Source organism: Phodopus roborovskii, unplaced genomic scaffold (assembly GCF_943737965.1).
Source record: "Phodopus roborovskii unplaced genomic scaffold, PHOROB, whole genome shotgun sequence".
NCBI lineage: Eukaryota > Metazoa > Chordata > Mammalia > Rodentia > Cricetidae > Phodopus > Phodopus roborovskii.
Genome location: NW_026126482.1, coordinates 15,282,725 through 15,307,529, shown reverse-complemented (window position 1 = coordinate 15,307,529; position 24,805 = coordinate 15,282,725). Strand labels below are relative to the sequence as shown.

The window sequence follows — 24,805 nt, the reverse complement described above, 5'->3', positions numbered from 1 at the left end:
TGATCACCATCTACCATAACAGGGGGCTGGAGAGATGGCTCAGCAGCTAAGAGCACTGGCTGCTCTTCCAGAGGTTTTGAGTCCAATTCCCAGCAAACCACATGGTGGTTCACAACCATCTATAATGGAGCTTAATGCCTTCTTCTGGCATATAAATAAACTAGCATAACACACGCATTCTCTCTGTGTATGATATAATAAAACATGTTTTGATGATCAACTGAATTCCCTTTGTCAGTTGGGGCATCCTGTACCAATGTATACAAGTGTCCTATTTTAAATATCTCTTTTCCTTTCTCTCTCTTTTCCCTCTCCCTTTGGGATAGCGTCCCATATAGCCCAGGGTGGCCTTGAATATGTATGCGCCTGAACTCCCAATCCTTCTGGCCTACACCTCCCAAATTCTGAGATTATAGGTATGTTCTGTCACAACTGGTGCTGATGTCCCATTAATAAAATTGGTCAGTAGTTCTAAAAATGTAGCCAAGACCCCTGGCATCTCTGACATTTCAAGAGACCCAAGAGGTCAAAACGACTTTAGGGAAAACATTAAATGTTCTTTGTTGTTGCTTTCTCATTTTATCATGCGTGAACGGCAGGGCTTTTGCAGGGAGCTGCTCAGTCAGCTGTGTTTTTGCATTCCAGCATTCCCAGTTGTAATGCCGTGCAAACAGATGGCTATAACTTAGGCACATGAAAGTGTACTGGAGTCCTTGATACTTTCCAAGAATGTACACTGGGTCTTATGCCAGGAAGTTGGAAACCCACTGTTGAGACATCCCCATCATAACCAGTGCACACTGAAGTCACGGTGCCAATACTACAAGGCCATAGGTGAAGGGTCATAAGACAAAAGTCCTCCCCGATAATGGGGTCAGAGCTAGACAGACTTGGAAGAACTCTGTTCTTGAATCTAGCCTAGGGTCTCTCTAGGCTTGTGTGGGACCTGAGATCCCTTTAGAGTTACAATGAAGAATCACCATGGCCTCTTGGACCCCAGACACCTTGGAATTCTGCCATCTTTATATTTGGTATACCCTGAGTTGTTCATGTATGTCCTTCTGCAGCCTGTCCTCAAGGGCATCAGGTGAAACGAAAGTTGTTTCTTGATCAGTGATGAGGGGTTGCATCATCCATGATATTACTTCTACTCAGGGTGAAGCTGGACACAAAAGGCAAAATCATGGGACCAGGCATCCAGGCTCAGTTGGGATGATGTAGGGTGCAATGGTCTGTTGTTCAGACACACGTCTCCTCACCTTTAAATAGTAAACCAGAAGCTCATTGAGGGCAGGGTCTGCGTTCAAGTTGACGAGGTAGCACTTGTCATCCCCCACCTTGATCCCAGAGGTCTCCAGGGAGATCCCCATGCTCTCCAGCTGCCGCTGTCTCTCCTGGTCAGGGAAACAGACAAAAGCAGGGACACTTTGTTGTTCTAGCCACAAGAAGTATCCACGGAAAGAGTAAGTCATTATTTCTGGGGACAATGCCAAAGAGATGACACAACGTACTCAGATAAACTAAGTTTGCTAAGCACCTACAGTGCAAGATATGACAGTATCCCAGGGCACCCAGGGTGAATTACACAACAGTATCAACTCTCAAGAAACTACAGGTCTGGGGAAAGGGACAGGATGGCATCGCTAGAACGCAAAAGAATAGCAGTGTGCCCTGAAGGACTATGAAGGGTGGCGTGGTTTCCGAGGAGGGCACCGTGATGGCGATGGCGTTAGAGAGCAGGAGGGGCTGAGCATATGTGTGAGATAATTCCTGGAACAGTAGATGGCTTTCCATAGCAAGAAGTGAGATCGGTTGCTTGGTCACAGGAACTCACAGTCAGATTCTGGACATAGAGGATGATTTCAGGGGACAAGAACTCCCGGCAAATGGGGAAAAGATGGAGGACACGGAGTGACAGGCCTTGAGCCTACCTGTCCATGTAAGACTTGAGCAATGGTTTAGAATGTGGTGGGTACTGATCTACGGCTGGGAACACAGCAGCTAATAAAGCAAAGTCTTCCTCTCATGGAAACATACATTGTTGTGAGAGGAGACAAGTGGTGGTGAGAGCTTGTGACAGTGTCAATTGAATTAAAATGTCCATAAAATGCAGTGTGGCGTGAACACAAGCACACCTTCCTGCTGCCCGGTCCATTTCACTAAATGCTCACGCATCATCTTCTAATAAGCACAAAGAATCAAATGGTCACAGACTGTTGTGTTGTACGTCTTAACACTTTCTGTCAATCAGAGCTTTCAATGCCATACTTTACGGGCGATTTACAAAATAAAATAAATAAATAAATAAAAATAAAAAACAAACAAAAAAACACCCCTCTGAATTAAAATGCGGACCCTTGTTCATCTGAAGAGCGGAAAGCAGGGAAGACAACCCCCACTCCCAGCCTGTGTATTCAATGTAGTCGTAGAGGACCGTACACAGACTGTTGGAAGATGTCAAGCTGGGGTTTTATAATGAGCTCAGCAGACAGAACGAGGCCCAGGAGGGTTTCAGAGGAGGCAGGTGTCTGTCCAGAGGACACTAGGTGGAAGGAGGCCTTAATGTTTCAGGCTAACCCAGCGGCCCACCTGTGCGATCTCTTCCGTTTTCCTCAGCTTTTCTTCCCATGTCACTGTTAGCTCCTTTATCAGTTTCTCAGACTCTTCAAGCTTCTCCTTCAGCTCCGGGGCCTTCATGGCCTTTACAAATGAAACCAGAGACACCGGCTTTCAAAATCTTTCCAGCGTTATGTGCAGCAAATATATAACGGTACCCCTGCCTGTGGGACTGGAGTTTGAATACAGGGCCCCGAACATTCATTTTGCAGCTATGTACATGTTCTATATAGTCATGGGCTACATTCAGCATCCATATTAATGCAAGTATTAATAATCTTTCAGAAGCAATTAAGTAACGCACTGTCATCGTGGGACTTGGAATTCCGCTAATCAAAGCAAACGGAAGAGAACATGGTTGTCTCTCTTTAGAGAAAAAGCGATAACGGCTAATGGGTGTTTCATTAAGAGTCTGGAAAAAAATGCTACAGTTTATTTCTGAAATATCAAAGTAGGAGAAAGGTTGTTTAGGCAGATTTATTTGTCAGTAAGACAGAAATCAATAATGTCATCAATAAATTTCCTGTAGCTATAGTAACCAATAGTAACCAATTAGGAGCCTGTCCATCAGTGAGACTAAGCAATGGATACCCAGCACCTATGAAAGCCGCATGGAAACAATCTTCAGTTTTAATTAAAAAAAAAAAAAAAACACACTGTTCCTAGGATTTCCCATTGGAAGTTCAAGGGTCAAGCGACTGGCTGAAGCTTAGAATGAGGTAGTGACAGGAATGACCTCACTTCCCTCCTTGTGGGCAAGCTGGTGTCAGCCGCGTTGTTCTTCCCAATGCTTCTTAGCCTAGAGCAGACTTCAGCATACGCTGAAATGCTGAATCACTCAGGTATAACCGAGGGCTGAAAGCCGGCGAGCCCTCACCCATCAGACACACGAGTCAAGGGGCTGCAGGAACGGGGCATGGCGGATGACGTTACCTCAGCCTGCGAGAGCTGCTCTCTCAGCTTCTCCACCTCCTCTCGAAGTTCTCGGATGACTTTGGCGTTGGGGTCCTCGTTCACTACAGCGTGGTTCACGATCCTCTTGGCTCGATCTGCATACCTCAGCGTGGACAGCGTCTCCTCGTAGTTGTCCGCTGCTGGACTGATGGTGGCTATCATAGAGGTCTGGCTGTTCCCTCCTAAATTGTCCTGTAAAGAATTTCAGATTGTACCTTGTTGGAGACCACTTCATGTCAAATGTTAACTTAACAAAAAGAGGAAATATCCACATGTGACTTTGTTCTTCGTGAAAAAAAAGTACACGTCAAAATGTGTTAATATTTTGCACATAATTTTATAAGAAGATGAAATGTGTCCTGTTTATATTTATATCAATAAATAGTTCTTGACAAAAGACATTGTAACAGAATTAAAATAACAGGTAGTGTTAACTTGTGTATGCACGCTGTTGTGTGGCACGTGACTGTGCAGGTGCGTGTCCATGACAAGGAAAGAATGATGTCGGGTGTCTTTCTCCGTCACTTTTACTTCCTTGAGATAGTGTCTTTGACTGAGCTGGAGGCCAGCTGTTTCAGCTAGGCTGACTTGGTAAACAGGCTCCACCCATCTCCACATTCAACCTTTACATGGGTGTTGGGGATTTGAACTCAGGTACTCATGTGTACTCAAGCTAACACTCTTACCTGGTGAGCCATCCCCACACAGTACGAAGTCACGTTCCTTGAACATCACTGAGAGTTAGGATGACAGTATTTTGTGTGCTTCATTAGCCCTGCACACTTCTTTCATAGCCTCCTCACCGGAAACAGCAAGCTTCAGATAAAAATGAATCCTAGGTCAACAAATTACCTTAAGAAGCCATGTGAGAACTGAGTCCCGATAAGGCACGAATTTATTTTTTCCTCTGCCAGCCGCCTGGTCAGCAAGTGATGATATAACCAACCCCAAGGTGGTAAGCGATCTGTCACAAAAGGAATGGAATTAAGCTTTGAGGATCTTTGTTTTCATAAAATAACAGTCTTTCTAGAAAGCAAGAATAAAAGGTGCAAAACAGTTAAGTCAACAGTATGTTAAATCTCTAATAATTTCCCCAGAGGCCAAGAACAAAGAAAAAGTGACCCATTAACATAAAATAATGAATTTATAATTCCTATAAGAAAAACATGCTTAATTACAGAATCCCAAAAATGTACATTTTAAAACCTCAAAACATACAATTATAAAATCATATTAGAAAGTACTCATTCACTCCAAATATTAAAGTCTGGATTACTCAATTTTCAGGTCAAATTTGGAACATTCAGGCCTCTGCTCTTACATCTTGCAGAACACCCGCCCTTCCCATATCTTAGTGTTTAAAGCTGGTGATGTGATTCAGTGTACGGTTAACATGGTTTCGCGAAAGGGAAGACTTTCGCAAACGGAGCTCAGCATCAGCCTTGGCAACTGAGAGGAGCACAGGTAATACTCAGGGCTTCTAAGAAAATCCCAGAAGCCTCCCCAGAACTACTAAATTAGACAAAGGTCTCTCAGGGTCCTACACACATACAGACACACAGATACACACACACACACAGACAGACAGATATACACATACACATAGACACACACACACTCACACACACAGATACACACACATACACATACACAGACACACAGATACACACAGACAGACAGACAGACAGACACACACACACACACACACACACACACACACACACACGAGCGTGATGCTTGAGCACTTGCAGCCGACAATACCCAAGGATGCCCACATTCATTCAGCTGTCTAGGCTCGTCATGAAAAAGGTGCAGTCCTGGGACCTCAACCATCACCATCTTTGGGAACTTGTCAGATTTGCAGACTCTCAGGCCCCGCCCCAACCTGCTGAAGGGTGGACTCCAGCAGGACTCAACCCCCTGCATTCGACAAGCTTTCCTGGCCATCAGACACAGGCTGCTTCCTGAGAAACGCTGGCAGTGCTTTGGTGCTTAACTTGTGTGGTGGTTTGAACCAGTGCTGTCTCAAGCTGGCGGCCAAGGGCAGTGTTGGGGACTGGGCAAGGGGCTGCTCCAAGAACAGCAGCTGTTGCTCGATGTCAGATGACACTTGACTAGAGCCCTTTTTAAGTCTACCCACCTCCTAGTCTGCCTTTTGGGACCTCCTAATCTGTAGATCTCTTACCAGTTCATGGAGCAGGATGGGAAGTGGGAGGGGCTGGCTGCAGAGGAAGGAAGAGCCTTAGGTTGGGACATTTATAAACAGCGCTGGCTTGTTTCCATTGGGCTTTTGTGGCACTGGGGGTCGATGCAGGGTCTTATGAGCTGTCCTACTTGAGCTCCGTGCACAGTCTCCCCTCAAACATTGCTACTTAAAAGTACCAAAATTAAAAACCTACTAATACATGATAACAGAGAAGCTGGGATCAAAAAGAAAACAAACAGGGGTAAGAGAGGTTACTCCGTGGCTAAGCACATCCTCTCCAGTAAAGAATCCCCAGTGAGACTAGCAACCAAGCCCTCTTCTGGCCTCTGTGGGCACCTGTACCCACAGGACCATGCACCCACAGGACCATGCACCCACAGGACCATGCACAAAGACATGGACACAGATACAGACACAAAAATAAATTTAAAAAATTAAAGACAAAACAAACTAGGGAGGATTAAAGGCAGAATAAAGATTGCTGTAGTAAATATAATGGATGAAGGGAAGAATCTGAGTTGCAATTCCATTTTTTCCTTTTTTTTTCTATACCTTGAAACTTTAATCACCAGAATTCTTCCCTAGCCAGTAGATTTCTGCTTTGTTAAAATTTGCCATCTGATACTGGAATGTGTGTACATCATTTTAATGGGCAATCCTTCTTCTCTGATTACTTATTTCTTGCTATTAATTTTCCATTTATTTTATACCTTGGAAACGATGTTAGACAAAAAGCAATTGGGAGGGGCTTTCTTATGCAAACTCAAAATGAGTGGAGAGGCAGCTGAGACATCTCACAGTATCAACAGAGCATCTGGCCCAGGAACTGCCAAGGAGCAAAGAGCAATGGGGGGTCAAAAGGTTTTGCAAAGATGACTCACTGTGTCACACTACAGCTTCCATAGTGAGATTCCCCCCCCCCCTTTTCTCTTGAATTTTACTTTGTGGGGGGAGGTTACGAAGGCAGAGCATAGTTAGGAGGGGTGGGGAAATGAAGGGGATCGAGATGCATGAGGTGAAAGATGCAGATAATAAATAAAAGGAAAGTTGAAAAACGAAAGTTTGCAAAGGAAATGAGCCCTTCAGAAGTTGAACTGTTACTCCAGGAATCAGCCTGTGACAGGCAAACCCCGAGTAGTGAGAGAAGAGGCGGCCACTGACACCTTTCCTGATGCCAGGTTCCAGTCACACTGTCCACTCTGATGTTGACAGTGACCAATCGAGAGCGACCACAGAAGCCAGTCCTCTTAAAAGCACATGGGAAGCAGCCACGGAACCCAACACAGACTACGCAATACTCATTCTGAGGCGCCAGCAAGAGGACAGGCAGTCAGGAAAATGCTCGAACTCCTGGGCAGCTGGCTTGTGGGTCAGGTTCTTCCATAACAGAGTGAACATGAACCAGAAAAGTATCCAAGAGGGAAAATGAAAAGGCTGTTATTAAGCTCGTGAGTCACAAGTTGTACGACCTAATCATACAAGTAATATATTAGACTATTTCTTGAGTGGAATCCAATTTTGGAAATGCTAAAGGACTATTATCATTATTATACTACTGTTTAGTTTTGTAGAACTGGGGACCTTGGCATGGCAAGCCTTTTTTCTCCTTTTCTTCTAAGACAGCCTCACTGAGCTGTGAGCTAGCCCTGAACCCACTCTGTAGCCCACAAAAGCCTTGAACTTGTGTCCTCCATCCTAGCTTCCTGAGTAACTGCGGTGATGGGTCTATGCAGACACATAACCACAACAGAAGAGATGGAGACCACACTAGGAAAAGTACGTCTAAAGTGGCCTGTCATCTATGCAGTGGCCAAGGTTGAGAACATGAGGGAACCACGGTTCAAGTCTGGGAGCCTTAGGAAGAGCAACCTATGAACTGAGCCAGCTTGTAGAGAAACTGAGGCAGCCAGAGTTCAGCGGCAGGTAAATGGTGTCTCCATCCCACTTTTGTCAGACAGGTAGCTTTGTAGCCTGGCATTCTGATGGACAGCCTCTCAGCCTAGCTCCCTAGGAAAAATGTCTACAGATAAGCTACATCCCCTCATCCCAGGATAGTGCAGCCACATGCTGCTGTGGTGCCTTCACTACTCACACGAAAGGAGTGCCACACGCTTTATAGCACTTAAGCGCTTTGGGAGAGGGGATGCCCCTGAATCTGCAGCACATTAGGCAGACACTGATGTCCCCATGAAGCTGCTGACAGCCCTGCTTAAGAGGATTATTGATGCTGCTTAGGAAGAAGCCAGCCTAGAGGCTGAGAGAGCACTTAGGAAACACATCAGCGATTTCTTTAGCTTTAGCATCTGGGCTGGTCACTGATCATGAGGCTTAGAAAGCCCTTTGTGGAACTATGAGCAGTTTTATCTTATTAAACATTGTTAGCACACGCTCAGCTTCCTGTGTGCCAGCCACTTCCCTAAGCACCTTATGAGAAACCGCTGGCAGGATCTTCACAGGAAGCAGACATAACTGACGGCTTCCGGAGTCACGTTTTACAGAGGAGGAAATCAAGGGTAGGTCACATAGCTGGTATGGACAATCAGGAAATTGCAGGGTCTCCCCTGAAAGGCCATTTTGACCCCTCCTCCACCAGCTGTCATTCACCTCTGCTGGCTTCTCACTGTTCTTCACAGGTTTCTATGGCAATCCTATGTACCAACACATAGCTCCAAAGCTATTTCCATTCTACCACCCAAGGCCAGGGTTGCAACTTACTCAGCCTTTGTTCTAATCAGCATCTAATCATCACACACTCGACAAGATAAAACGGATCTGCAAAGTTCAAGTCTGTATCTGAGATCCTCGAGTGTGCGTGTGTCTTGAAATTTGGAGTCTTTTAGAATTTGTTTTATACACTTTGGGACCCCTGGAAGGATCTTGGACAGTGTCCATAATAAATATGGAAATACCCACGATGTGAGTAAATAAAGATAAACGATGTACAAATAGTCTAGAGCTACAGTCTGGAGGCCACATTGTGAGAGTGGAGTGGTCTTGCTTTGGCCTAGTCAAGAAAATCCCGGTGCCTTCTGCTTCTGGGGTGGTGATGCTCTTTCTCACCTGACCCGGAGGCTCCCTCAAGGGTTACCATCCTGCTATCACATATTACCATAGATGTCGTGGCTTAAATCCACACGGCTTTATAATCTTACTGCAGGTCAGAAACCCAGACTGCATACTACTGGGCTAAGGCCAAGGCGTCGGTGGATCTGCATCACCTGGGGAAGCTCTAGGGAGTCTTGATGCTCTATTGTCTCCTACCTTCTACAGGCCACCCTCATTCATGACTCACTGTCCCTTGCTCCGTCTTCAAGCAGAGACAAAGTCAAGTCTCTCACTCTCTTGCTGTGTCTCGGGCTTACCTGCAAGCCTCTTTGATTTGTAAGGAGCCTTTGACACATAGGGTCCACTTGGATAGTCTCTACATCTCAAAGATCCGACCCTAATCACACCTCCCAAAGCCCTTTGCCTTGTAACACACGCACAGAGTTTGGACTTTACATGGGGGAGCTATGCGGTATATTGTGATTTTCAAGTCCTGCATTCCCAGCATGCACTGCAGGGATGGCACAAAGTCCTTCATAACTCATGTTCGATGAGCTTTCATTTATGTGACAAACAGTTCCAAACAACAGTTAATGAGTCTTTAAACTACCTGTTGTATCAACAGACAAAAAATGACCTGCTCTGTGCCCATAGGGCACACTGAACACAGAAGTCCCACCTCACGAAACAGCAGGAAGGTCTACACACTCCATCGGTCAGGGACTGTGGTGTGGTGGTTAGGAAAAGGTTAGGATGCTGGGAGAACTCATAGGTCATTATACATAAGTTGCTAGGGCATCTAGACTATGTTACCACCGGCCCTGGAACAACCCAGTTCAATCCAGTCAGATTTTCTAAATAGTGTATCTAATATGAGGAGCATCATCAGGCTCCATGCTAGGACCTAAGACGACTCATCTAGGAAAATAACACACAGCCCATAAAGCTTTCTCACGGTCAACCCCAGGGACCACAATTAGGGCTCAGTGACCTGACTACTGTCTGCCTAGGTTTGCTCATCAGCCAGACGAAGACACGAAATCCATCTTGCAATGTTGGTAGTAGGTTAGGGCTGGAGAGATGGCTCAGAGGTTAAGACATTGGCTGCTCTACTGGAGGAGCTGAGTTCAATTCCCAGCACCCACACAGTGGCTTACAACTGCCTATAAATGTCAACTCCAGGAGACCTGTTGCTAGGGGACCCTTCCACATTTGTGTGCATGTGTATGTGAACACATGCACACACATGCATGCACGCATGTGTATGTGAACACACGTGCACACATGCGCGTGCACACACAAACCCTGCTCCTGCCTCTGTTTTCCCACCCTTTTCTGAGCTCTTGGGGAGAAGAGATGCAGGGACATCCTGGCCTCCTGCAATGTCTTGTCATGAAGCACAACAAAGCCCCCTATCAGAGCCCCAGATAGGATGACTGGGAGGTGACCCCCTAAAACGGAGAGACTCTCCCGCTGCGTGCAGCTGTGTTGGTCTGATAAAGGGAGTGATGCTTCACATCTCATTTTATTAATCTTTCTGTGCCAGTATGATGCTGAAATGTCAGGCTGCAGGAACACGCAGCTCCTGAATATATTTCCACTTGTCACACTCTGTTCAAGACAAGACCTCAAATTGCAATTAATCATCAGAAAGAGATAACAACTATAAACTATTTTTTTGTAGAACTTGGAATAACAATAGCAATTATGCTAATTAGAAAAACAGTACTGATGTAATTAGTATTTATTCAGTACTAATTGCACACCAAGCATTGTTCTAAATACATGGCATTTAATCTCCCACAATCTGAGGAAGCAGCTACTCTTCAACATCCCCTTATTAGCTGAGGGAAATGAGACAGAGTAACTAAGTCATTTGCCCACAACACACGCCTCTAATAAACGGTGGATGCAGGATGAATTCTGGGCAGCCTGGTTGGTCCTTGAACAACGTTTGGATAGAAAACCTCTTTCCTTTCAATTTGGAGAGGACTTCCTCCTGCATGCCTTCCCATGGTATAAGCCACTGGGTTACTGTAGACTGAGTCCTTCCTTCTTAGGTTCCTCCTTGTTTCTCTGAAAAATTCCAACCTGTCTCCTACCACTAAACCAATGCACACAGTCACACAGACACGGACACACACACACACACACACACACACACACACACACACAGATTCCAGTGTCCAGGATGGTATTTATTTACTCAGTAACATTTAAACTTATCTACATCACTCAAACACAAACAGCATCAGCTTTGCAAAGGAATTTAAGGCAGGCTTTTCTGTGATACATTCTGTCTTGTAACACTGAGCTTGATGTTTACCCAAGATGGTATTACAGGTGCTCCCTGGCTTGCAATGGCCTTAGATTTAGATAAAGCAGCATTGCAGTTTAGCAACCCAGAATGCGTTTCTCCAGTGACCTGTGGGTTGCCATCATCTGCTCAGCCTGGAGGTACACAATCAGACTATGCATCTTCCCAGAGAACTTGGGAAATCCCGAGTTGAACGATTCACGCTTGAATGTGCTTGCACATTAGGTCCCCAGATGGTGGTGCTGTGTGAACCTTTAGGAGGTGGAACCCTGGGAATTAGGTTATGGCAGTGTTCTGCCCTCCACCCATCCCAAAGAAAGCCAACTCCCATAGCCACAGCCAGGGCACTACCCCTGTCCCCATGCTTTCTGCCACAATGGACTTTTAACTGTGAGCTCACATACAATGTTCCCACCCTTCAGTCACTTTAGCCAGTTATAATCAAAGCGACAATAACAGTAACTACTACTACAGCCACCCTGAGCTGGGGACCAGGTGTCCACATGACGATACACAAAAGCATTGCACCACTTGGCAGGGGTGTGGCTGGGCTATACCGCATGACTTTACTTCAATACATGTTAGTCATTGGAACAATGGCAGACTGCGTTCATCACCATCGGGCTTACCAAAGTTACAATCGCTTAAGCCTCTTTGCATTAGAACCTCTGGTTCTTCACAATGCAACTAGTCCCCCAAACTCAAAGCAAACAAACTTGTCACCCAAGGCGCTCCAGTCACCTTACTTGTTAATGTTGCTGCCTTCTTTCAGCCGCTCGCCCGCAGCTCCTGTCTTCGACACTCTCTCGCTCCCCGCCAGGTCTACCAGGCTCACCTTACTGACTTTCTCCCCTGAGTTCTGATTGGAGGAAATAAGAGAGAAAGAGCAGACATGAGGGAAGGCCGCACGGATATCACGTTTTTATCAACACTGTGATCCACAACACCACAGAGGGCTCAGGACATTAATCACAATTATCTCGGCCAGCAAATCACTTCCTAGAAGAGGAAATTTTAAATCTTTCTACTGTGCATGTATGTAGGGTACGTGTGTATTCCTCCTCGTTGAGGCAGGATCTCCCTTGCAGTGGCTCAGGCTGGCTCAGGCTAGCTGGTCCACAGGCTTCTGGGGGTTCTCCTATCGTCGTTTCATTACAGGAGTGCTGGGATCCCAGAAGCGCACCACCACATTTGACTTGACATGGGTTACTGAATCCAGTTGTGAAACACTTCCCCTGTTTGCACTCTGAGCTCCCCAACCTCGGAAAGATCCGCCTTGTCTCTCACCCCAGACTGCAGGTCATACAGAGTCTGTGTGATGATGATGTTGAAGACAGCATGGGAGCGGCTGCTCTCTTCATTCATGTTGGTTGCGGCTACCGTTCGAGACTTATTTCCCTCAGACATCAGTGACTCAATGTCCTAGAGGCAAAGACCGAGAAAGCACTATGAGCAAACTCGGAGCTGCTAACACCCCACTTGTTCCTTCGCACATCCCCAGAAGAGCTCTACTTGCACTCAAGAACAGGTCACTTCATTTAATCCCAACTCTCCTGTGCCTGTCACCCTGGGGCGGCTGCCGGTTCCCTGCTGTCTGCCTCCCTCTGTGACAACTGTGGCTCTGCAAGAGCAGGGGACTTCCTCTGTCATCTTTGTGTCCTCATTCCTAGTGCACACCTGGGGCCCGTGGGCTCTTAGAAGACATCTGCTGAATAAATGCTATGAAGAAACTCTCCACACACCCAGACGCTGATGGAGGTCATCTGAGATTCCCCGTATCTAGGGGGAGGCAGCACTCAGGTGCAAAAGGAGTTTCCTGGCTGTTAGTAGTAAGTGACAAGATGATGTCAGGGACCCAGCTCCATCGCCACTAGCTGGGAAACCGGCTTAGTCAAAGTGCTGACTGGACACCGCTGAGAGAGAAGGGGCTGTTAATTCTTATCAGAGCCCGAGTGCACTTAAAGTGGCGAATGAGTCCAAACCTAACCCAAGAAACACAGTATTGTTTGTTTAAGTAGCTGGACGCCGGCCCTCATTTGAGCTTTACTTGGTCTCAGGTGATAACGGGTCTCCTACATCTCTTATACATCGTAAGCAAATATAGGAGTTTGTTCATCTATTCATTCTCTCATTCATCGGCACTCTCCAGCAACAGAACTAGCAATCTGTGCTACAAGACTTGGATCCAGGGTAATGACTATAGAAATAACAGTAGAAATAAAAGTCAGGGGCTGGGAGGAACCCAGACCCCTTGGATAAGGGAAACAGGGGGCAGCAGAGTGTTAGAAGTCAAAGCAGGGTCTGCCTACAAGAAGGCATTAGTCAACCACCAAATGCCTTGTAGACTTCCAGATTTGTTCAAAGGCTGCCAATTGCCGCCCTGGGGAGAGGGTTCCACAGAGGCAAGAAGGAAACACTCAGCAACCTGACTGCCTGACTTTCAGGCCTCACTGTGAACTTTTCACGCCGAGGTAGCCAGAAGCGTGATGGAAGGACATTTCTCCCAGCTGTGCTGGTCTGTACGCCTGAGGCTGTGAATGGCATCAGTGTGCCATCACACAACCATACAAAATCAGGCTCAGCATCACCCATTCTGACTGCTTTTTCTTCTTTAATGACATTGGGAAAAACAAAACAAAACAAAAGGATCTTACCTCAAAGCTGGTGACAGCCAGCTGTGACAGACCATCTACATATGGGCCCAGGACCTTATGCTCTCGGACTTTAAGGGATTGCCTGCTCCTGTAGGATTAGAATCCCAGTGAGTGAATCTTACACAATGGGAACTGCTTAAGCCTTTGGAAATTCAGATTACAGTTTCCAAGAGTTTTCAGAGATTAGAAGGTAAATCTATCCATGGACTAACAAAGCAGCATTCCACACAAGAAATGCATTTCAAAGATCGATACTATTTTAAAACATCTCTCTGGTCCCAAGAAAAGTCAGAGCAGCTAAGCCTAGACTTGGCTCCCTTGTGTGAGTAGATGGAGAAGCCTGTACATTCTTTATCAAGGACATCTTACATTCTTTTTGATAGTTTTTATTTATTCTCTTGAGAATTCCAAACAAAATATTTTGATCATATTCTTTCCCTACCCTAACTTCTCCCATATCCTCCCCACACACCAGCTTTATTTTCTCTCTCTCTCTCAAGGTTAAAAATGTTGAGTAAATACTGAACAATAATAAAATATTTTTTAACTTTAATTTACTTTTTCAACTTTCACTGATTTATGTTGGCTGAATGCTGGTGATTTTATATAGAAAGTCAGGTAAAACACAATTGTAACCACTGATTTCTGCTATTTGAACTGGCTCTGCTGATGACAATTTTGGGGGCTCTAATGTGTGTGTGTGTGTGTGTGTGTGTGTGTGTGTTTGTGTGTGTATGTGAGTGTATATGTGTACATGTATGTGTGTTAGTGTATGTGTGTGAGTATGAGTGTGTATGTGTGTCAGTGTGAGTTTGTGTGTGAGTGTGTGCGCATATGGATGTCAGAGGGAAGTGGGTTCTCCTCTTTCATTACATTGGTCCCTGGGATCAACTTCACATTGCTGGGCTCAGCAGCAAGTCCCATGAGGCATCTCACTGCCTCTGTAGGGCTCTTGAGAATACTGAATGGTTACCTCTGATTTGGAACCCATCTGAGACATTTATCAGACCAATGAGATTTGAAACAGAGCTACTAGAGTCTTCCTGTACTGTAGGTGCCATCTCTTTCATGGCACAGGGTATTTAATCATCTTTCAAAGAGTTAACGCTTGGTGCCTCTCAGCTGTGGGAAATCCCTGGTGCTTCTGAAAGTCTTGGCAAAGTTTCTGAAGCATTTTTCAGTTATCCCCTTTAATCTCACTTTTAAGGATGAGAATTCAGCGTCACTATAGCAACTCTGTTGGACTCAGAGACCAACCCATCTGATCGTCAAGATAGCTGGTCATGCATACACCCCAGCAGTGGGCTCATTCTCCTTACCAGCCAAATTCTGCAATGCTCTCAATAGCAAGAAGTAAGCTAGCATACTCTCAAGGGGCTCTCAGGCTGATATTTGGAATTCCTGCATGCTGTTGATGCTCTATTTAACGAAGCAGGAGCCTCCTTATCTTGTGACTCCAGTCCTAACTGCAAGTGAACCTTTGAGAAACTCCTGGACCTATGTGCCAGGAAGCCTGCCTACGAAGGCTCAGAGCAGTAGTAGACGGAGGAAATATGACACCGTGCACGTGATGAGAAAAGGATCAAACTGTGACCATGCAATGAATATTACACAATATCCCAAACTATCACATTATAGTCCCATATGTAAAAACCAGTGAAATGAATAAACGCTGGTGCTGTTTATACAAAGTTAGAGGTTGTACAAAATCATGACTGAATGCTGCAGGAGAGGAGAATGGTAAATGTAAAATTCCTAATAGTAGTTGACTTGGGGATCGGCAGGGAAAGGAGTAAGTCTCCAGGAGACATATAGGAAGATTAGGAATTACTGGTCACTCTCCATGTTCTAAAGACAGTAAGTAGGCAGGGACTGATATTTTTTTACACAAACATTCTTTTGTATAAGCAGTTAGTAAATTTTTCGAGTAAACACACACTTTTCTGTGACTGGAACATTTTTTTTGGTTTTTGTTTTTGTTTTTTTGAGACAGGGTTTCTCTGATTTGTTTTGGAGCCTGTCCTGGAACTAGCTCTGTAGACCAGGCTGGCCTCGAACTCACAGAAACACACCTGCCTCTGCCTCCCGAGTGCTGGGATTAAAGGCGTGCACCACCAATGCCCGGCAACTGGGATCATCTTGATGTCTATAATATAATTGTTAAAACTCTTACTTTCATTTGAGATCACAGGAATGGAAAGTAGGCAGAAATGCTACATATTACACAGCTACTCAAACAACTGGAAAGTATTTACTGATGGGGAAAGTGGTCATCAGGTTACACAGGAAATTCAGGATACTGGACTGTTAATACAAAACACTCAAGGATGTGAGCATGTCCACACATGGCACAGATCTGAAACACAGCAGGGAGACATGCTCAGCTGTGAACTAAGATTATTTTTGAGTGCTATGATTAAATGTCAACTTCATTTCTTATAGTTCTTAAGATATATATGTGTTTTCTGTATGTTTTCCAGTCTATTACTTTTAAATCAATGAAAACTTTTGCATGAAAAAAAAAAAAAAAAAAAAAAAAAAGAATGTAAGAGTTGGGTGGTGGTGTTTTAATCCCAGCACTCATGAGGCAGAGGCAGATGGATTTCTGTGAGTTCAAGGCCAGCCTGGTCTACAAAGCTACACTGAGAAACCATGTCTTGAAAAACAAACAAATAAAACCAAAAACAAAACAACCCCCCCCCAAAAGAATTTATAAATCAAACTCACCTGGTTTTAACACTTTAGTTTTTTTGTTTGGTTTGGTTTGTTTAGATTTCTCAAAACAAGGTCTCTCTGAATAGCCCTGACTGTTCTGGAACTTGCTCTGTAGAACAGGCTGGTTCCAAACTCTTAGATCCGCCTGCCTCTGCTTCCCCAGTGCTGGAATTACAGGTGTGCACCACCACATCAGCATCACCTAGTTTCTGAATGAGGCAAATGCCTGGGTTTCACCGGTGTCTCCCAAATCATCAAGAATGCGGGTGTGAACTCAAGCTTGTCAAGACCCTTAAAGAGCTCCCTGCATGCTCCCAACACATAACCAGAGAAGGGGCGGTGGCTGCAACCCTCCTACCAGGTTACTTCCAATTTAGAGCTGCAATTTATGAATGCAAGGACTAGTGTGCAATTAGAACACAATTTTCTATTGTTTCTTTGAGGCAAGGGTCTCTCTACATAACTCTGGCCTGGAACTCACTATGTAGCCCATGACAGCCTCAAATAGGCAGTAATCCTCCTGCTTCGGCCTCTGAATGCTGGGATTATAGGCATGCACCATACCACTCAACTCTATAATTCATATTTACTTCACTTTATTTTTATTTTATGTGTATGGGTGTTTTGCCTGAATGCATGGCTATGCACCATGTGTGTGCAATACCCACAGATGCCAGAAAGGGGCGACAGATCCCTTGGGATTGGAATTATAGATGACTGTTAGCCACCTTGTGGGTGCTGGGACTGGAACCTGGGTCCTCTGGAAGAGCAGCCCACTTTCTTAACCACTGAACCATCTCTCCAGCTCCTATAACTTAGTTTTGATGAATTGTCCCTGGTGACAAAAACTAATGCCAGTGGTAAAAACATCTTTTCACACGGTGACGTGAGCAACTTTACATGGATGTTTAGGATAAAATGTGTACAACTGTGACACAGTGATGAGTCTGGCGAGGCTCCTCCTTTTCGGCACACAAAATGACATCAAAGCAGTGAGCAATGGCTCAAATACATATACACCCTTGCAATTTTAATTCTAAGATCACTTAACTTTAGGCTTCCTATACTCAAGCTTTATGTCAAGTGCCCACTTACCCCTTGGGGTCCAAGAGGTCCCGGACCTTCTCATTATAAATTTCCATATATGATACTTCGACTTTAAAGGTCTGGGTCTCGTTCTGCTCCAGAGAGATCCTTTTAAACAGGGCACAGCAGAGCCTGGGGATAAGGCCTAGCTGCTCAGCATGACCCATCATAGAGAAGGACTTTCCAGAGCCTGGAAAAGAGCAGAGAGATGGAAGGGCAGGAGGAAAAGCAAGCTGGACACTTCCGTAATACAAGGTGCTCTTGATAGCAAAGCTCTACAGAAAAAAAATGGGGTACACTTGACCTCAAACCCAGACCCCTGAACAACAGTGCTCAGTTACTCTTCTCTTCCACACTGGAACCTCCCATCTATTTCTGGAAGGTTGGTAAGTCCATTATGTAGGAATAAGTATCTAGGAATGCAATCTCTACAAATGCACCCTTAAGAGTGCTTGGTAAAGTTTCACCTGTCCTCTAAGTGCTACGGAAAGTGTTGTGTGTGATGAATGAGTGCGCAAGTGCCCATGCATGTGTAGAGAGCAGAGGTCAACTTGGGGAGTCATTCCTGTCTCCCTGTTATTGGAGGCAAGGTCTCTCTCTGGCCCCAGAGCTTGCCAGGTGCATGACACAGACTGGCCATCAAACTCTAGTAATCTGCCTGCCTCTGGCTCTGAAGCACTGGATTCTAAGGGCACACCACCATGCCTAGCTTTTCTATACAGGTTCTGGTAATTAAAGTGAAGTCCACATGCCTACACGGCACGCCTTTTACGACATGAGCGGTTTTCTTAGTTCTGGATAAAATTTCACTGGGATATGATATTGCATTCACAGTAAACTCCCGGCTGTCCACTAAGCAACACAGTGTGTCATGGCTGGACTTACCACACACTACATTGTCTGCGCTCTCTCTGGATTCTTGTAGCTATAGTGTGTAGGGTGGTGCAGTAGGAGGAGGCGTTCTTAAGAATTACTACTCATTTCAACTCTGAAAGAGCAACATCTCAGAGCGATAATACGTGGGCCACAACTATATTTGGATCTGCCTGTTTTGACCACTTACTCCACCTGCCTCAGTGTAGAATCCATCATCGTTTTTATGCCCATGTGGAAGGCTCAGTAGTGGGGGATTCTAAAAAAAAATTGTATGGATTCACCTAAAACATTTACACTGAGAAACTGGTGATTAGCTTTCCAGTTCAAAATCCAGGTTAAGACTATGATTTAGGAAAATGACACTTAATGGTTTGGAACTAGCTACACTTATTAACACTGGAATCAGGCAATTACCAGAATTGATGCATTGTCAAAAAGCGGGACACTTTTGATTGCATGAGTCAGTTCAGTCCAAAACATCAGGAGACTATTTCTGGGTTTCTTAAGTTCCCCCTGCCTTTTACATATGAGGAAATTATATCTAAGGTGTGGATGTAGCTCAGTGGGGCACAGTTCCTGCTTGTCACACAGAAGGTCCTGGATTAAATCCTTACTAACACACACACACACACACACACACACACACACACACACACACATGCACACATGCAAACAAACACACAAACACACACACACAAACAAACAAAAACAAACAAATACAAAAACAAACAAACAAAACACTTATGCATTGTTTTATTTACAGGCTGGGGTTAAATCCAGGATTTTGCATGTGTTAGGAAAATACTTGTCCCCTGACCTACATCCTTCAGAATACTTGCTTTTTATCACCGACTGCAATAAAAGCTATATCTTACCTGTCTGGCCATATGCAAAAATACAGGCATTGTATCCCTGAAAAGCTTTCTCTAGAATTCCTTCGCCGAGGCACTTGAAAACGACTTCCTGACCTAGGGAAAAAAACCAAGACAAACATTTAAGACTTACTAGTTTTATGTCCATGTGTGGGTCCCTGCACAAGCCAGAAGAGGGGTCCGACTCCCTGAAGCTGGAGTTTCATGCAGCTGTGAGATGCCTGATGTATGATGTATCATTGGAAGGGCAGCAGCAAGCACTCTTGACTGCCCAAACAGGCATTTAAAAGTAAGGTAAAAAGGGCGATTTGTGTTGAGATGTGTTTTTGGGGCTTTTGTTTGTTTGTTTTTATTTGTTTTTTTAAGAGACTCGTTTAGTTTGGATATATGTATGCGTATGTATGTATACCACATGTGCAGTACCCTCAGGGGCCAGAAGAGGGTGCTGCAGCCCTGGAACTGAAGTTACAGGCAGAGGTGAGCCGCCAGGTGGGTTCTGGGAACTGGTCCCAGGTCTTAGCAGTTGAGTCATCTCTCCAGCTCTCTCACAGATGTGTTAGTAACAACCTTCTCTCAGTCCCCCCTTCTCAAAATGTAAAGGTATATGCAATGCTTACTATACAGTTATATGTAAGCGCTTAAGAAATGCAATTTTATGCAGATGAGGTCTTGCTATATTGCCCAGATTGATCTCAAACACATAAATCCCAGCGACGCTCCTACCCCAGCCTGCTCAGGAGCTGAGCCTTTAGGCATGGATAACCATGCCTGGCTTGCAACACCCGTTTTGCTCCCAAACCAGAGCTGAATATCTGGATGAAGTCATGATTCCATGTTGCTTCCTCTTTGACATTTCTCTGGGGATTAAAATCTCTACTCCTTGTTAGGAGGCTGTATAAAAGCACTGTCAGAATTGGTTTCCTTTTCTCCTTAGAAATTCTATCTAGATGTTACTAAATGTGAACTGTCTTGTCTCCCCATCTGGATCCAGTTTCCAACTAGTGAGAACCATGGCACACATTTTCTTTATGTCTATTTCTTCCCTGTGCAAAGTGTTTTGCACAGCCAGCCAGCTACAGGAAAACTGCTCACTGGTGGGGGACGGGTGATGGTTAATATTGACTACCAGTCAACAGGACAGGATCTAGAATCCCCTAGGCAGCAAGCCCCTGGGCAAGGCTTTGAGGGATGACCTAGATTAACTGTAGGGAGGAGCTTAGATGTAAGCAGGCTGGCATTCATCCTAGACTGAATCAAAAGGAGAAAGCAAGCTAAGCACCACCAGTCATTGCTCTCTCCTTCCTGACGGCCAGTGCGATGTGGTCTGGGGACTCATTTTCCTGCCATGATGGAGTTCCTCCAGAACTGTGAGCCCAGAGAAACCCTTCCTTCCTCAAACTGCTTTGACCAGGGTGCTTACGGGAGCAATAGGAAAAGTAACTAATACCTAGCCATCAGTAGACTTGCAGGCCCACTTCATCCATGTTCCCACATGAGGATAAGTTTTCTCTCATTAATCCTTGCCATAGCCCAGCTGCTGGGGCTTCTCCCATGAACTACACTAAGGTGGAGTGGAACACAGTGTACTATGGCCTGTTTATTAAACATTCAAGATGGCATGTACCTTCTTCACATTGACTTTCCAACAGTTAAGAGAATTACATTACACTCCCTTACTCCATATTCCTGTGGTTTCTAGAACATTTGCTCTTACTGCACTACTGGCTTAGGCTGTTTCCAGCCCTGGGATGAGAGCACCCTGATGTCAGAGATGACAATCTTTTTATCTTTGTAATCCTACTGTCTCATATAAAATGCTTAATAAATATTTGTTGAAAGGATAAGTCACTTTAATCATTTTGTCCATCGGTATATTTGAAAAATCTCCTCGTGTTAAAAAGAACAAATGCAAGCTATCACTGGTTGGGTATTCTCTTTTGTGGGACGTTGGATAGGATTGTAGCACCACCTTGCCGTATGTCAGAGTCGCAGGACAACACTCTTCAAAGACTGTCAACAAGGGACAAAAGCGAACACTTCAACCACTAAGATGCCAAAAAATGAAATTCCGGCAACATCAAATCTTGCTGAGATGTAGAGAAAGACATCATGTATAAACCACTGCTGAGAGGGTCATTGCAAGCGGCCACTCTGAAGGGAAACCTGACAGGGGAAGCGAATAAGCCTCCTCTGTGTGCATCAGTCTTAGTGACACGCTCCCCCACATGTCCCTGGATGTCCGGGCAGCAATGATTACCATGCTATAAACTGCACTCAACTTAAATACCCATTATTAGTATGGGAGTGGATGCCTTAAACATACACATTGCAGAATAGAAAAAGAATACATTTAAAAATTAAAAAGTACTTCTGTGTGTCAACAATTATGATATTAAGAAGCAATACTAACTAGAGAAAAGCCATGCTATAGTAGCTACATATAACGTAAAGAGTTATATACATTATAATGCATGAGATACTCACAGAGAGGAAAAGGGGGGATGTTAAACTTTGCAAAATAAATCAGAAAAAATATTCCATATTTACATGGTTACTTCTCCATTTCTAACACCTACCACTTAGTATACAGCTTACTCAAAACATGTTGGTAGAACATATAAAATTTTCATTTAAATTAGAAACAAGCTTGTTTTACATCAATCCCAGTTCCTGTACCCTCCTGGTCTCCTCTGTTCCCCCTACCTATCAAGCCCCTTTCAATCCCCATTCTGCTTCCCAGGGAGGGTGAGGCCTTCCATGGGGGATCTTCAAAGTCTGTCATATATTTTGGAGCATGGCCTAGGCCCTCCCCCATGTGTCTAGATTGAGAGAGTATCCCTCTATGTGGAATGGGCTCCCAAAGTCCATCCATAAACTAGGGATAAATACTGATCCACTACCAGAGGTCCCATAGACTGCCCAGTCCTCCCAACTAATACCACAATCAGGGATTCTCAGTTCTATGCTGGTTTCCCAGTTATCAGACTGGAGTCCATGAACTCCCCCTTGTTCAGGCCAGCAGTTTCTATGGGTTTCTCCAGCCTGTTCTTGACCACTTTGCTCATCACTCCTCCCTGTCTGCAACTGGATTTTAAGAGTTTGGCTCAATGTTTAGATTATTTATTATGTATATAGTTTGCATATATCCCTGCAGGCCAGAAGACAGTACCAGATCTCATTATGGATGGTTGTGAGCCATCATGTGGTTGCTGGGAATTGAACTCAGGACCTCTGGAAGAACAATGTGCTCTTAACCTCTGAGCCATCTCTCCAGCTCCAAATACACAGATTCTTAAAGCAAACAGAATTATAACAGCCTTTTCTAAACATACAGTTTGTTGTGAAATGTGTGTGCAGATACCCTCCAATGCAAGGTGCTGTTGGTATGATGGTTTATGACACACATACTCTAAACATTGCTCTTAAGTCCTTGTCTGCAACAAGGCTCTTGGGTTCCCTTCATATACAACAGTATCTTCTACTTTTTTCAAAGGACCACTACATATGGTCTCCAATGTGGAGTTTAAATATCCAAACATAGGGACTGAGAAAGCTAAAAAAAGGTTCTGGACAAGGAACCAGACATAGCTTCCTAGTTCCACAATCTCTCAGACAGGCTGATGGCCATGGCATAATAGGCTCTGGCCTGCTGCTTGCAGGTTTGCGTTAGCCAACAGTGCCATGTGCTAAGCAAAACTGTATAGCAGACAGTTTTAATGCTTGGCTCATGTGGTACAATATGCTTAAAAGGGTGCTTAGTTGCTGAAGAAAGAAAAGAAAATGGGTCTAGACAGTCATAAAAAAAACAATTTAAAAATTTGACCCCTACTAACAATTTGAGCAACAGTGGAAAGGCTACTATAAATGCCCTTCCCTGATAACGAGATTGATGACTAACTTATCCACCATGGTGGAGCCCTCATCTAGTAGCTGATGGAAAAAGAAGCAGACACCCACAACTAAACACTGAGCTGAACTGGAATCCAGATGCAGAGAGGGAGGGCAAGACCAGGCTGCAGAAACACATAGAGACAGCTGATCTGAACAAGGAGGAGCTAATGGGACCTCAGACTGATAGCTGGGAATCCAGCATGGGACTGACTCAGACCCCCTGAATGTGGGTCTCAGCTAGAAGGACTGAGCAGTCTAAGGGACCTCAGACAGTGGAACCAGTATGTATTCCTGGTGCACAAAAGGACTTTGGGAGCACATTCCCCATGGAGAGATACTCCCTTAACCTAGATCAGGAGAGAAGGCCTGTCCCTACTCCAAATGACTTGACAGATTTAGATGACCCCTCCTGGAAGGCATCACCCTACATATGGAGTGGAGGGGGATGGGAGGAGAGGGTGGTCAGGGTGCATGAGAGGGTGGGAGAGAGGGAAAGAGGGAGGGAGAGAGGGAGGGAGAGGGAACTGGGACTGATATGTAAATTAAAAATAAAAAAGGAAAAAATAAAGTCTTTAAAGAGAGAGTAAAGAAATATGAAAAGAATAAGCCACATAGGGCTGAGAATTATTATAACATGGGGAGCTTGGATCTTATATTGTGCTTTGTTAATTTTGAAATTTTGGAATGCTAATGAATAGAAAACAGTCTGCTCAGAGACACTAGATTGTGGGAGGGACTGCTGAATTAAAAAAGCCCATATAGTTTAGTGATACCTTGACTTCAGAATGGAAGGTGGGAAAATGTGTTGCATAAGGGGAAAGATTGTGTTTTTGATCCCACAGGGGAAAAAAAAGCTATCAATACCTTCAAAGTTCCTCAAGATCAGATTTGACTGTGAGGAGACCTCCTGAGGATCTTGGCTACAGACATGAGGAAGAAACCAGAAAAGACAGGCGAGATAAATGCTGATCCCTCACCATGGGAACAGCTCTGAGACGGATGAAATATAATAAATCTTGTTGGCTACAGAGTTCTCATGACTTATTATTACATGCCATCCTTTCATGTGGCATGTTTTTAAATTAGAAACAAGCTTGTTTTACATGTTAATCCCAGTTCCCTCTCCCTTCCCTCCTCCCCTGCCCGCCCCCCCCCCCACACTGACTCCCTATCCCAACACCTTTCTGCTTCCTAGGGAGGGTGAGGCCTTCCATGGGGTAATCTTCAAAGTCTATCATATCATTTAGAGCAGGGCCTAGACCCTTCCCCATGTGTCTAGGCTGAGAGAGTATCCCTCTATGTGGAATGGGCTCCCAAAGTCCATTTGTATACTGGGGATAAATACTGATCCATTACCAGAGGACCTATAGATTTCCCCACGTTCAGGGGGGAAATGCAGCCCAAATGGACTTATAAAGTTGAGAGATGCCTTTTACCTGCTCAAACACAGAACAACAACAACAAAAATCACCTTTAACTGACTTAGGCACCCCACACATTCCATACTTGTGTTAATGGAGATACATATATTATCTTTAAAAGTTTGTATTTTCAAAATGAAAAGAAAAAAAAA

General features: G+C 44.6%; 1 protein-coding gene across 7 annotated transcripts in view; it reads right to left on the bottom strand.

Moving 5' to 3' along the window:
• The window catches only part of Kif13a (kinesin family member 13A), a 177,642-nt gene that overhangs the window by 56,842 nt on the left and 95,995 nt on the right, over nt 1-24,805 (bottom strand). For all 7 annotated transcript variants that reach the window (XM_051194333.1, XM_051194336.1, XM_051194337.1 and 4 more), the window contains 9 exons: nt 19,345-19,437; nt 17,603-17,783; nt 13,793-13,880; nt 12,426-12,560; nt 11,885-11,997; nt 4,423-4,534; nt 3,550-3,762; nt 2,590-2,700; nt 1,260-1,394 (listed from right to left, as the gene is read on the bottom strand). In XM_051194333.1, coding sequence (XP_051050290.1) covers nt 1,260-1,394; nt 2,590-2,700; nt 3,550-3,762; nt 4,423-4,534; nt 11,885-11,997; nt 12,426-12,560; nt 13,793-13,880; nt 17,603-17,783; nt 19,345-19,437 — 1,181 coding nt within the window. The remainder of the gene's footprint in view (nt 1-1,259; nt 1,395-2,589; nt 2,701-3,549; nt 3,763-4,422; nt 4,535-11,884; nt 11,998-12,425; nt 12,561-13,792; nt 13,881-17,602; nt 17,784-19,344; nt 19,438-24,805) is intronic.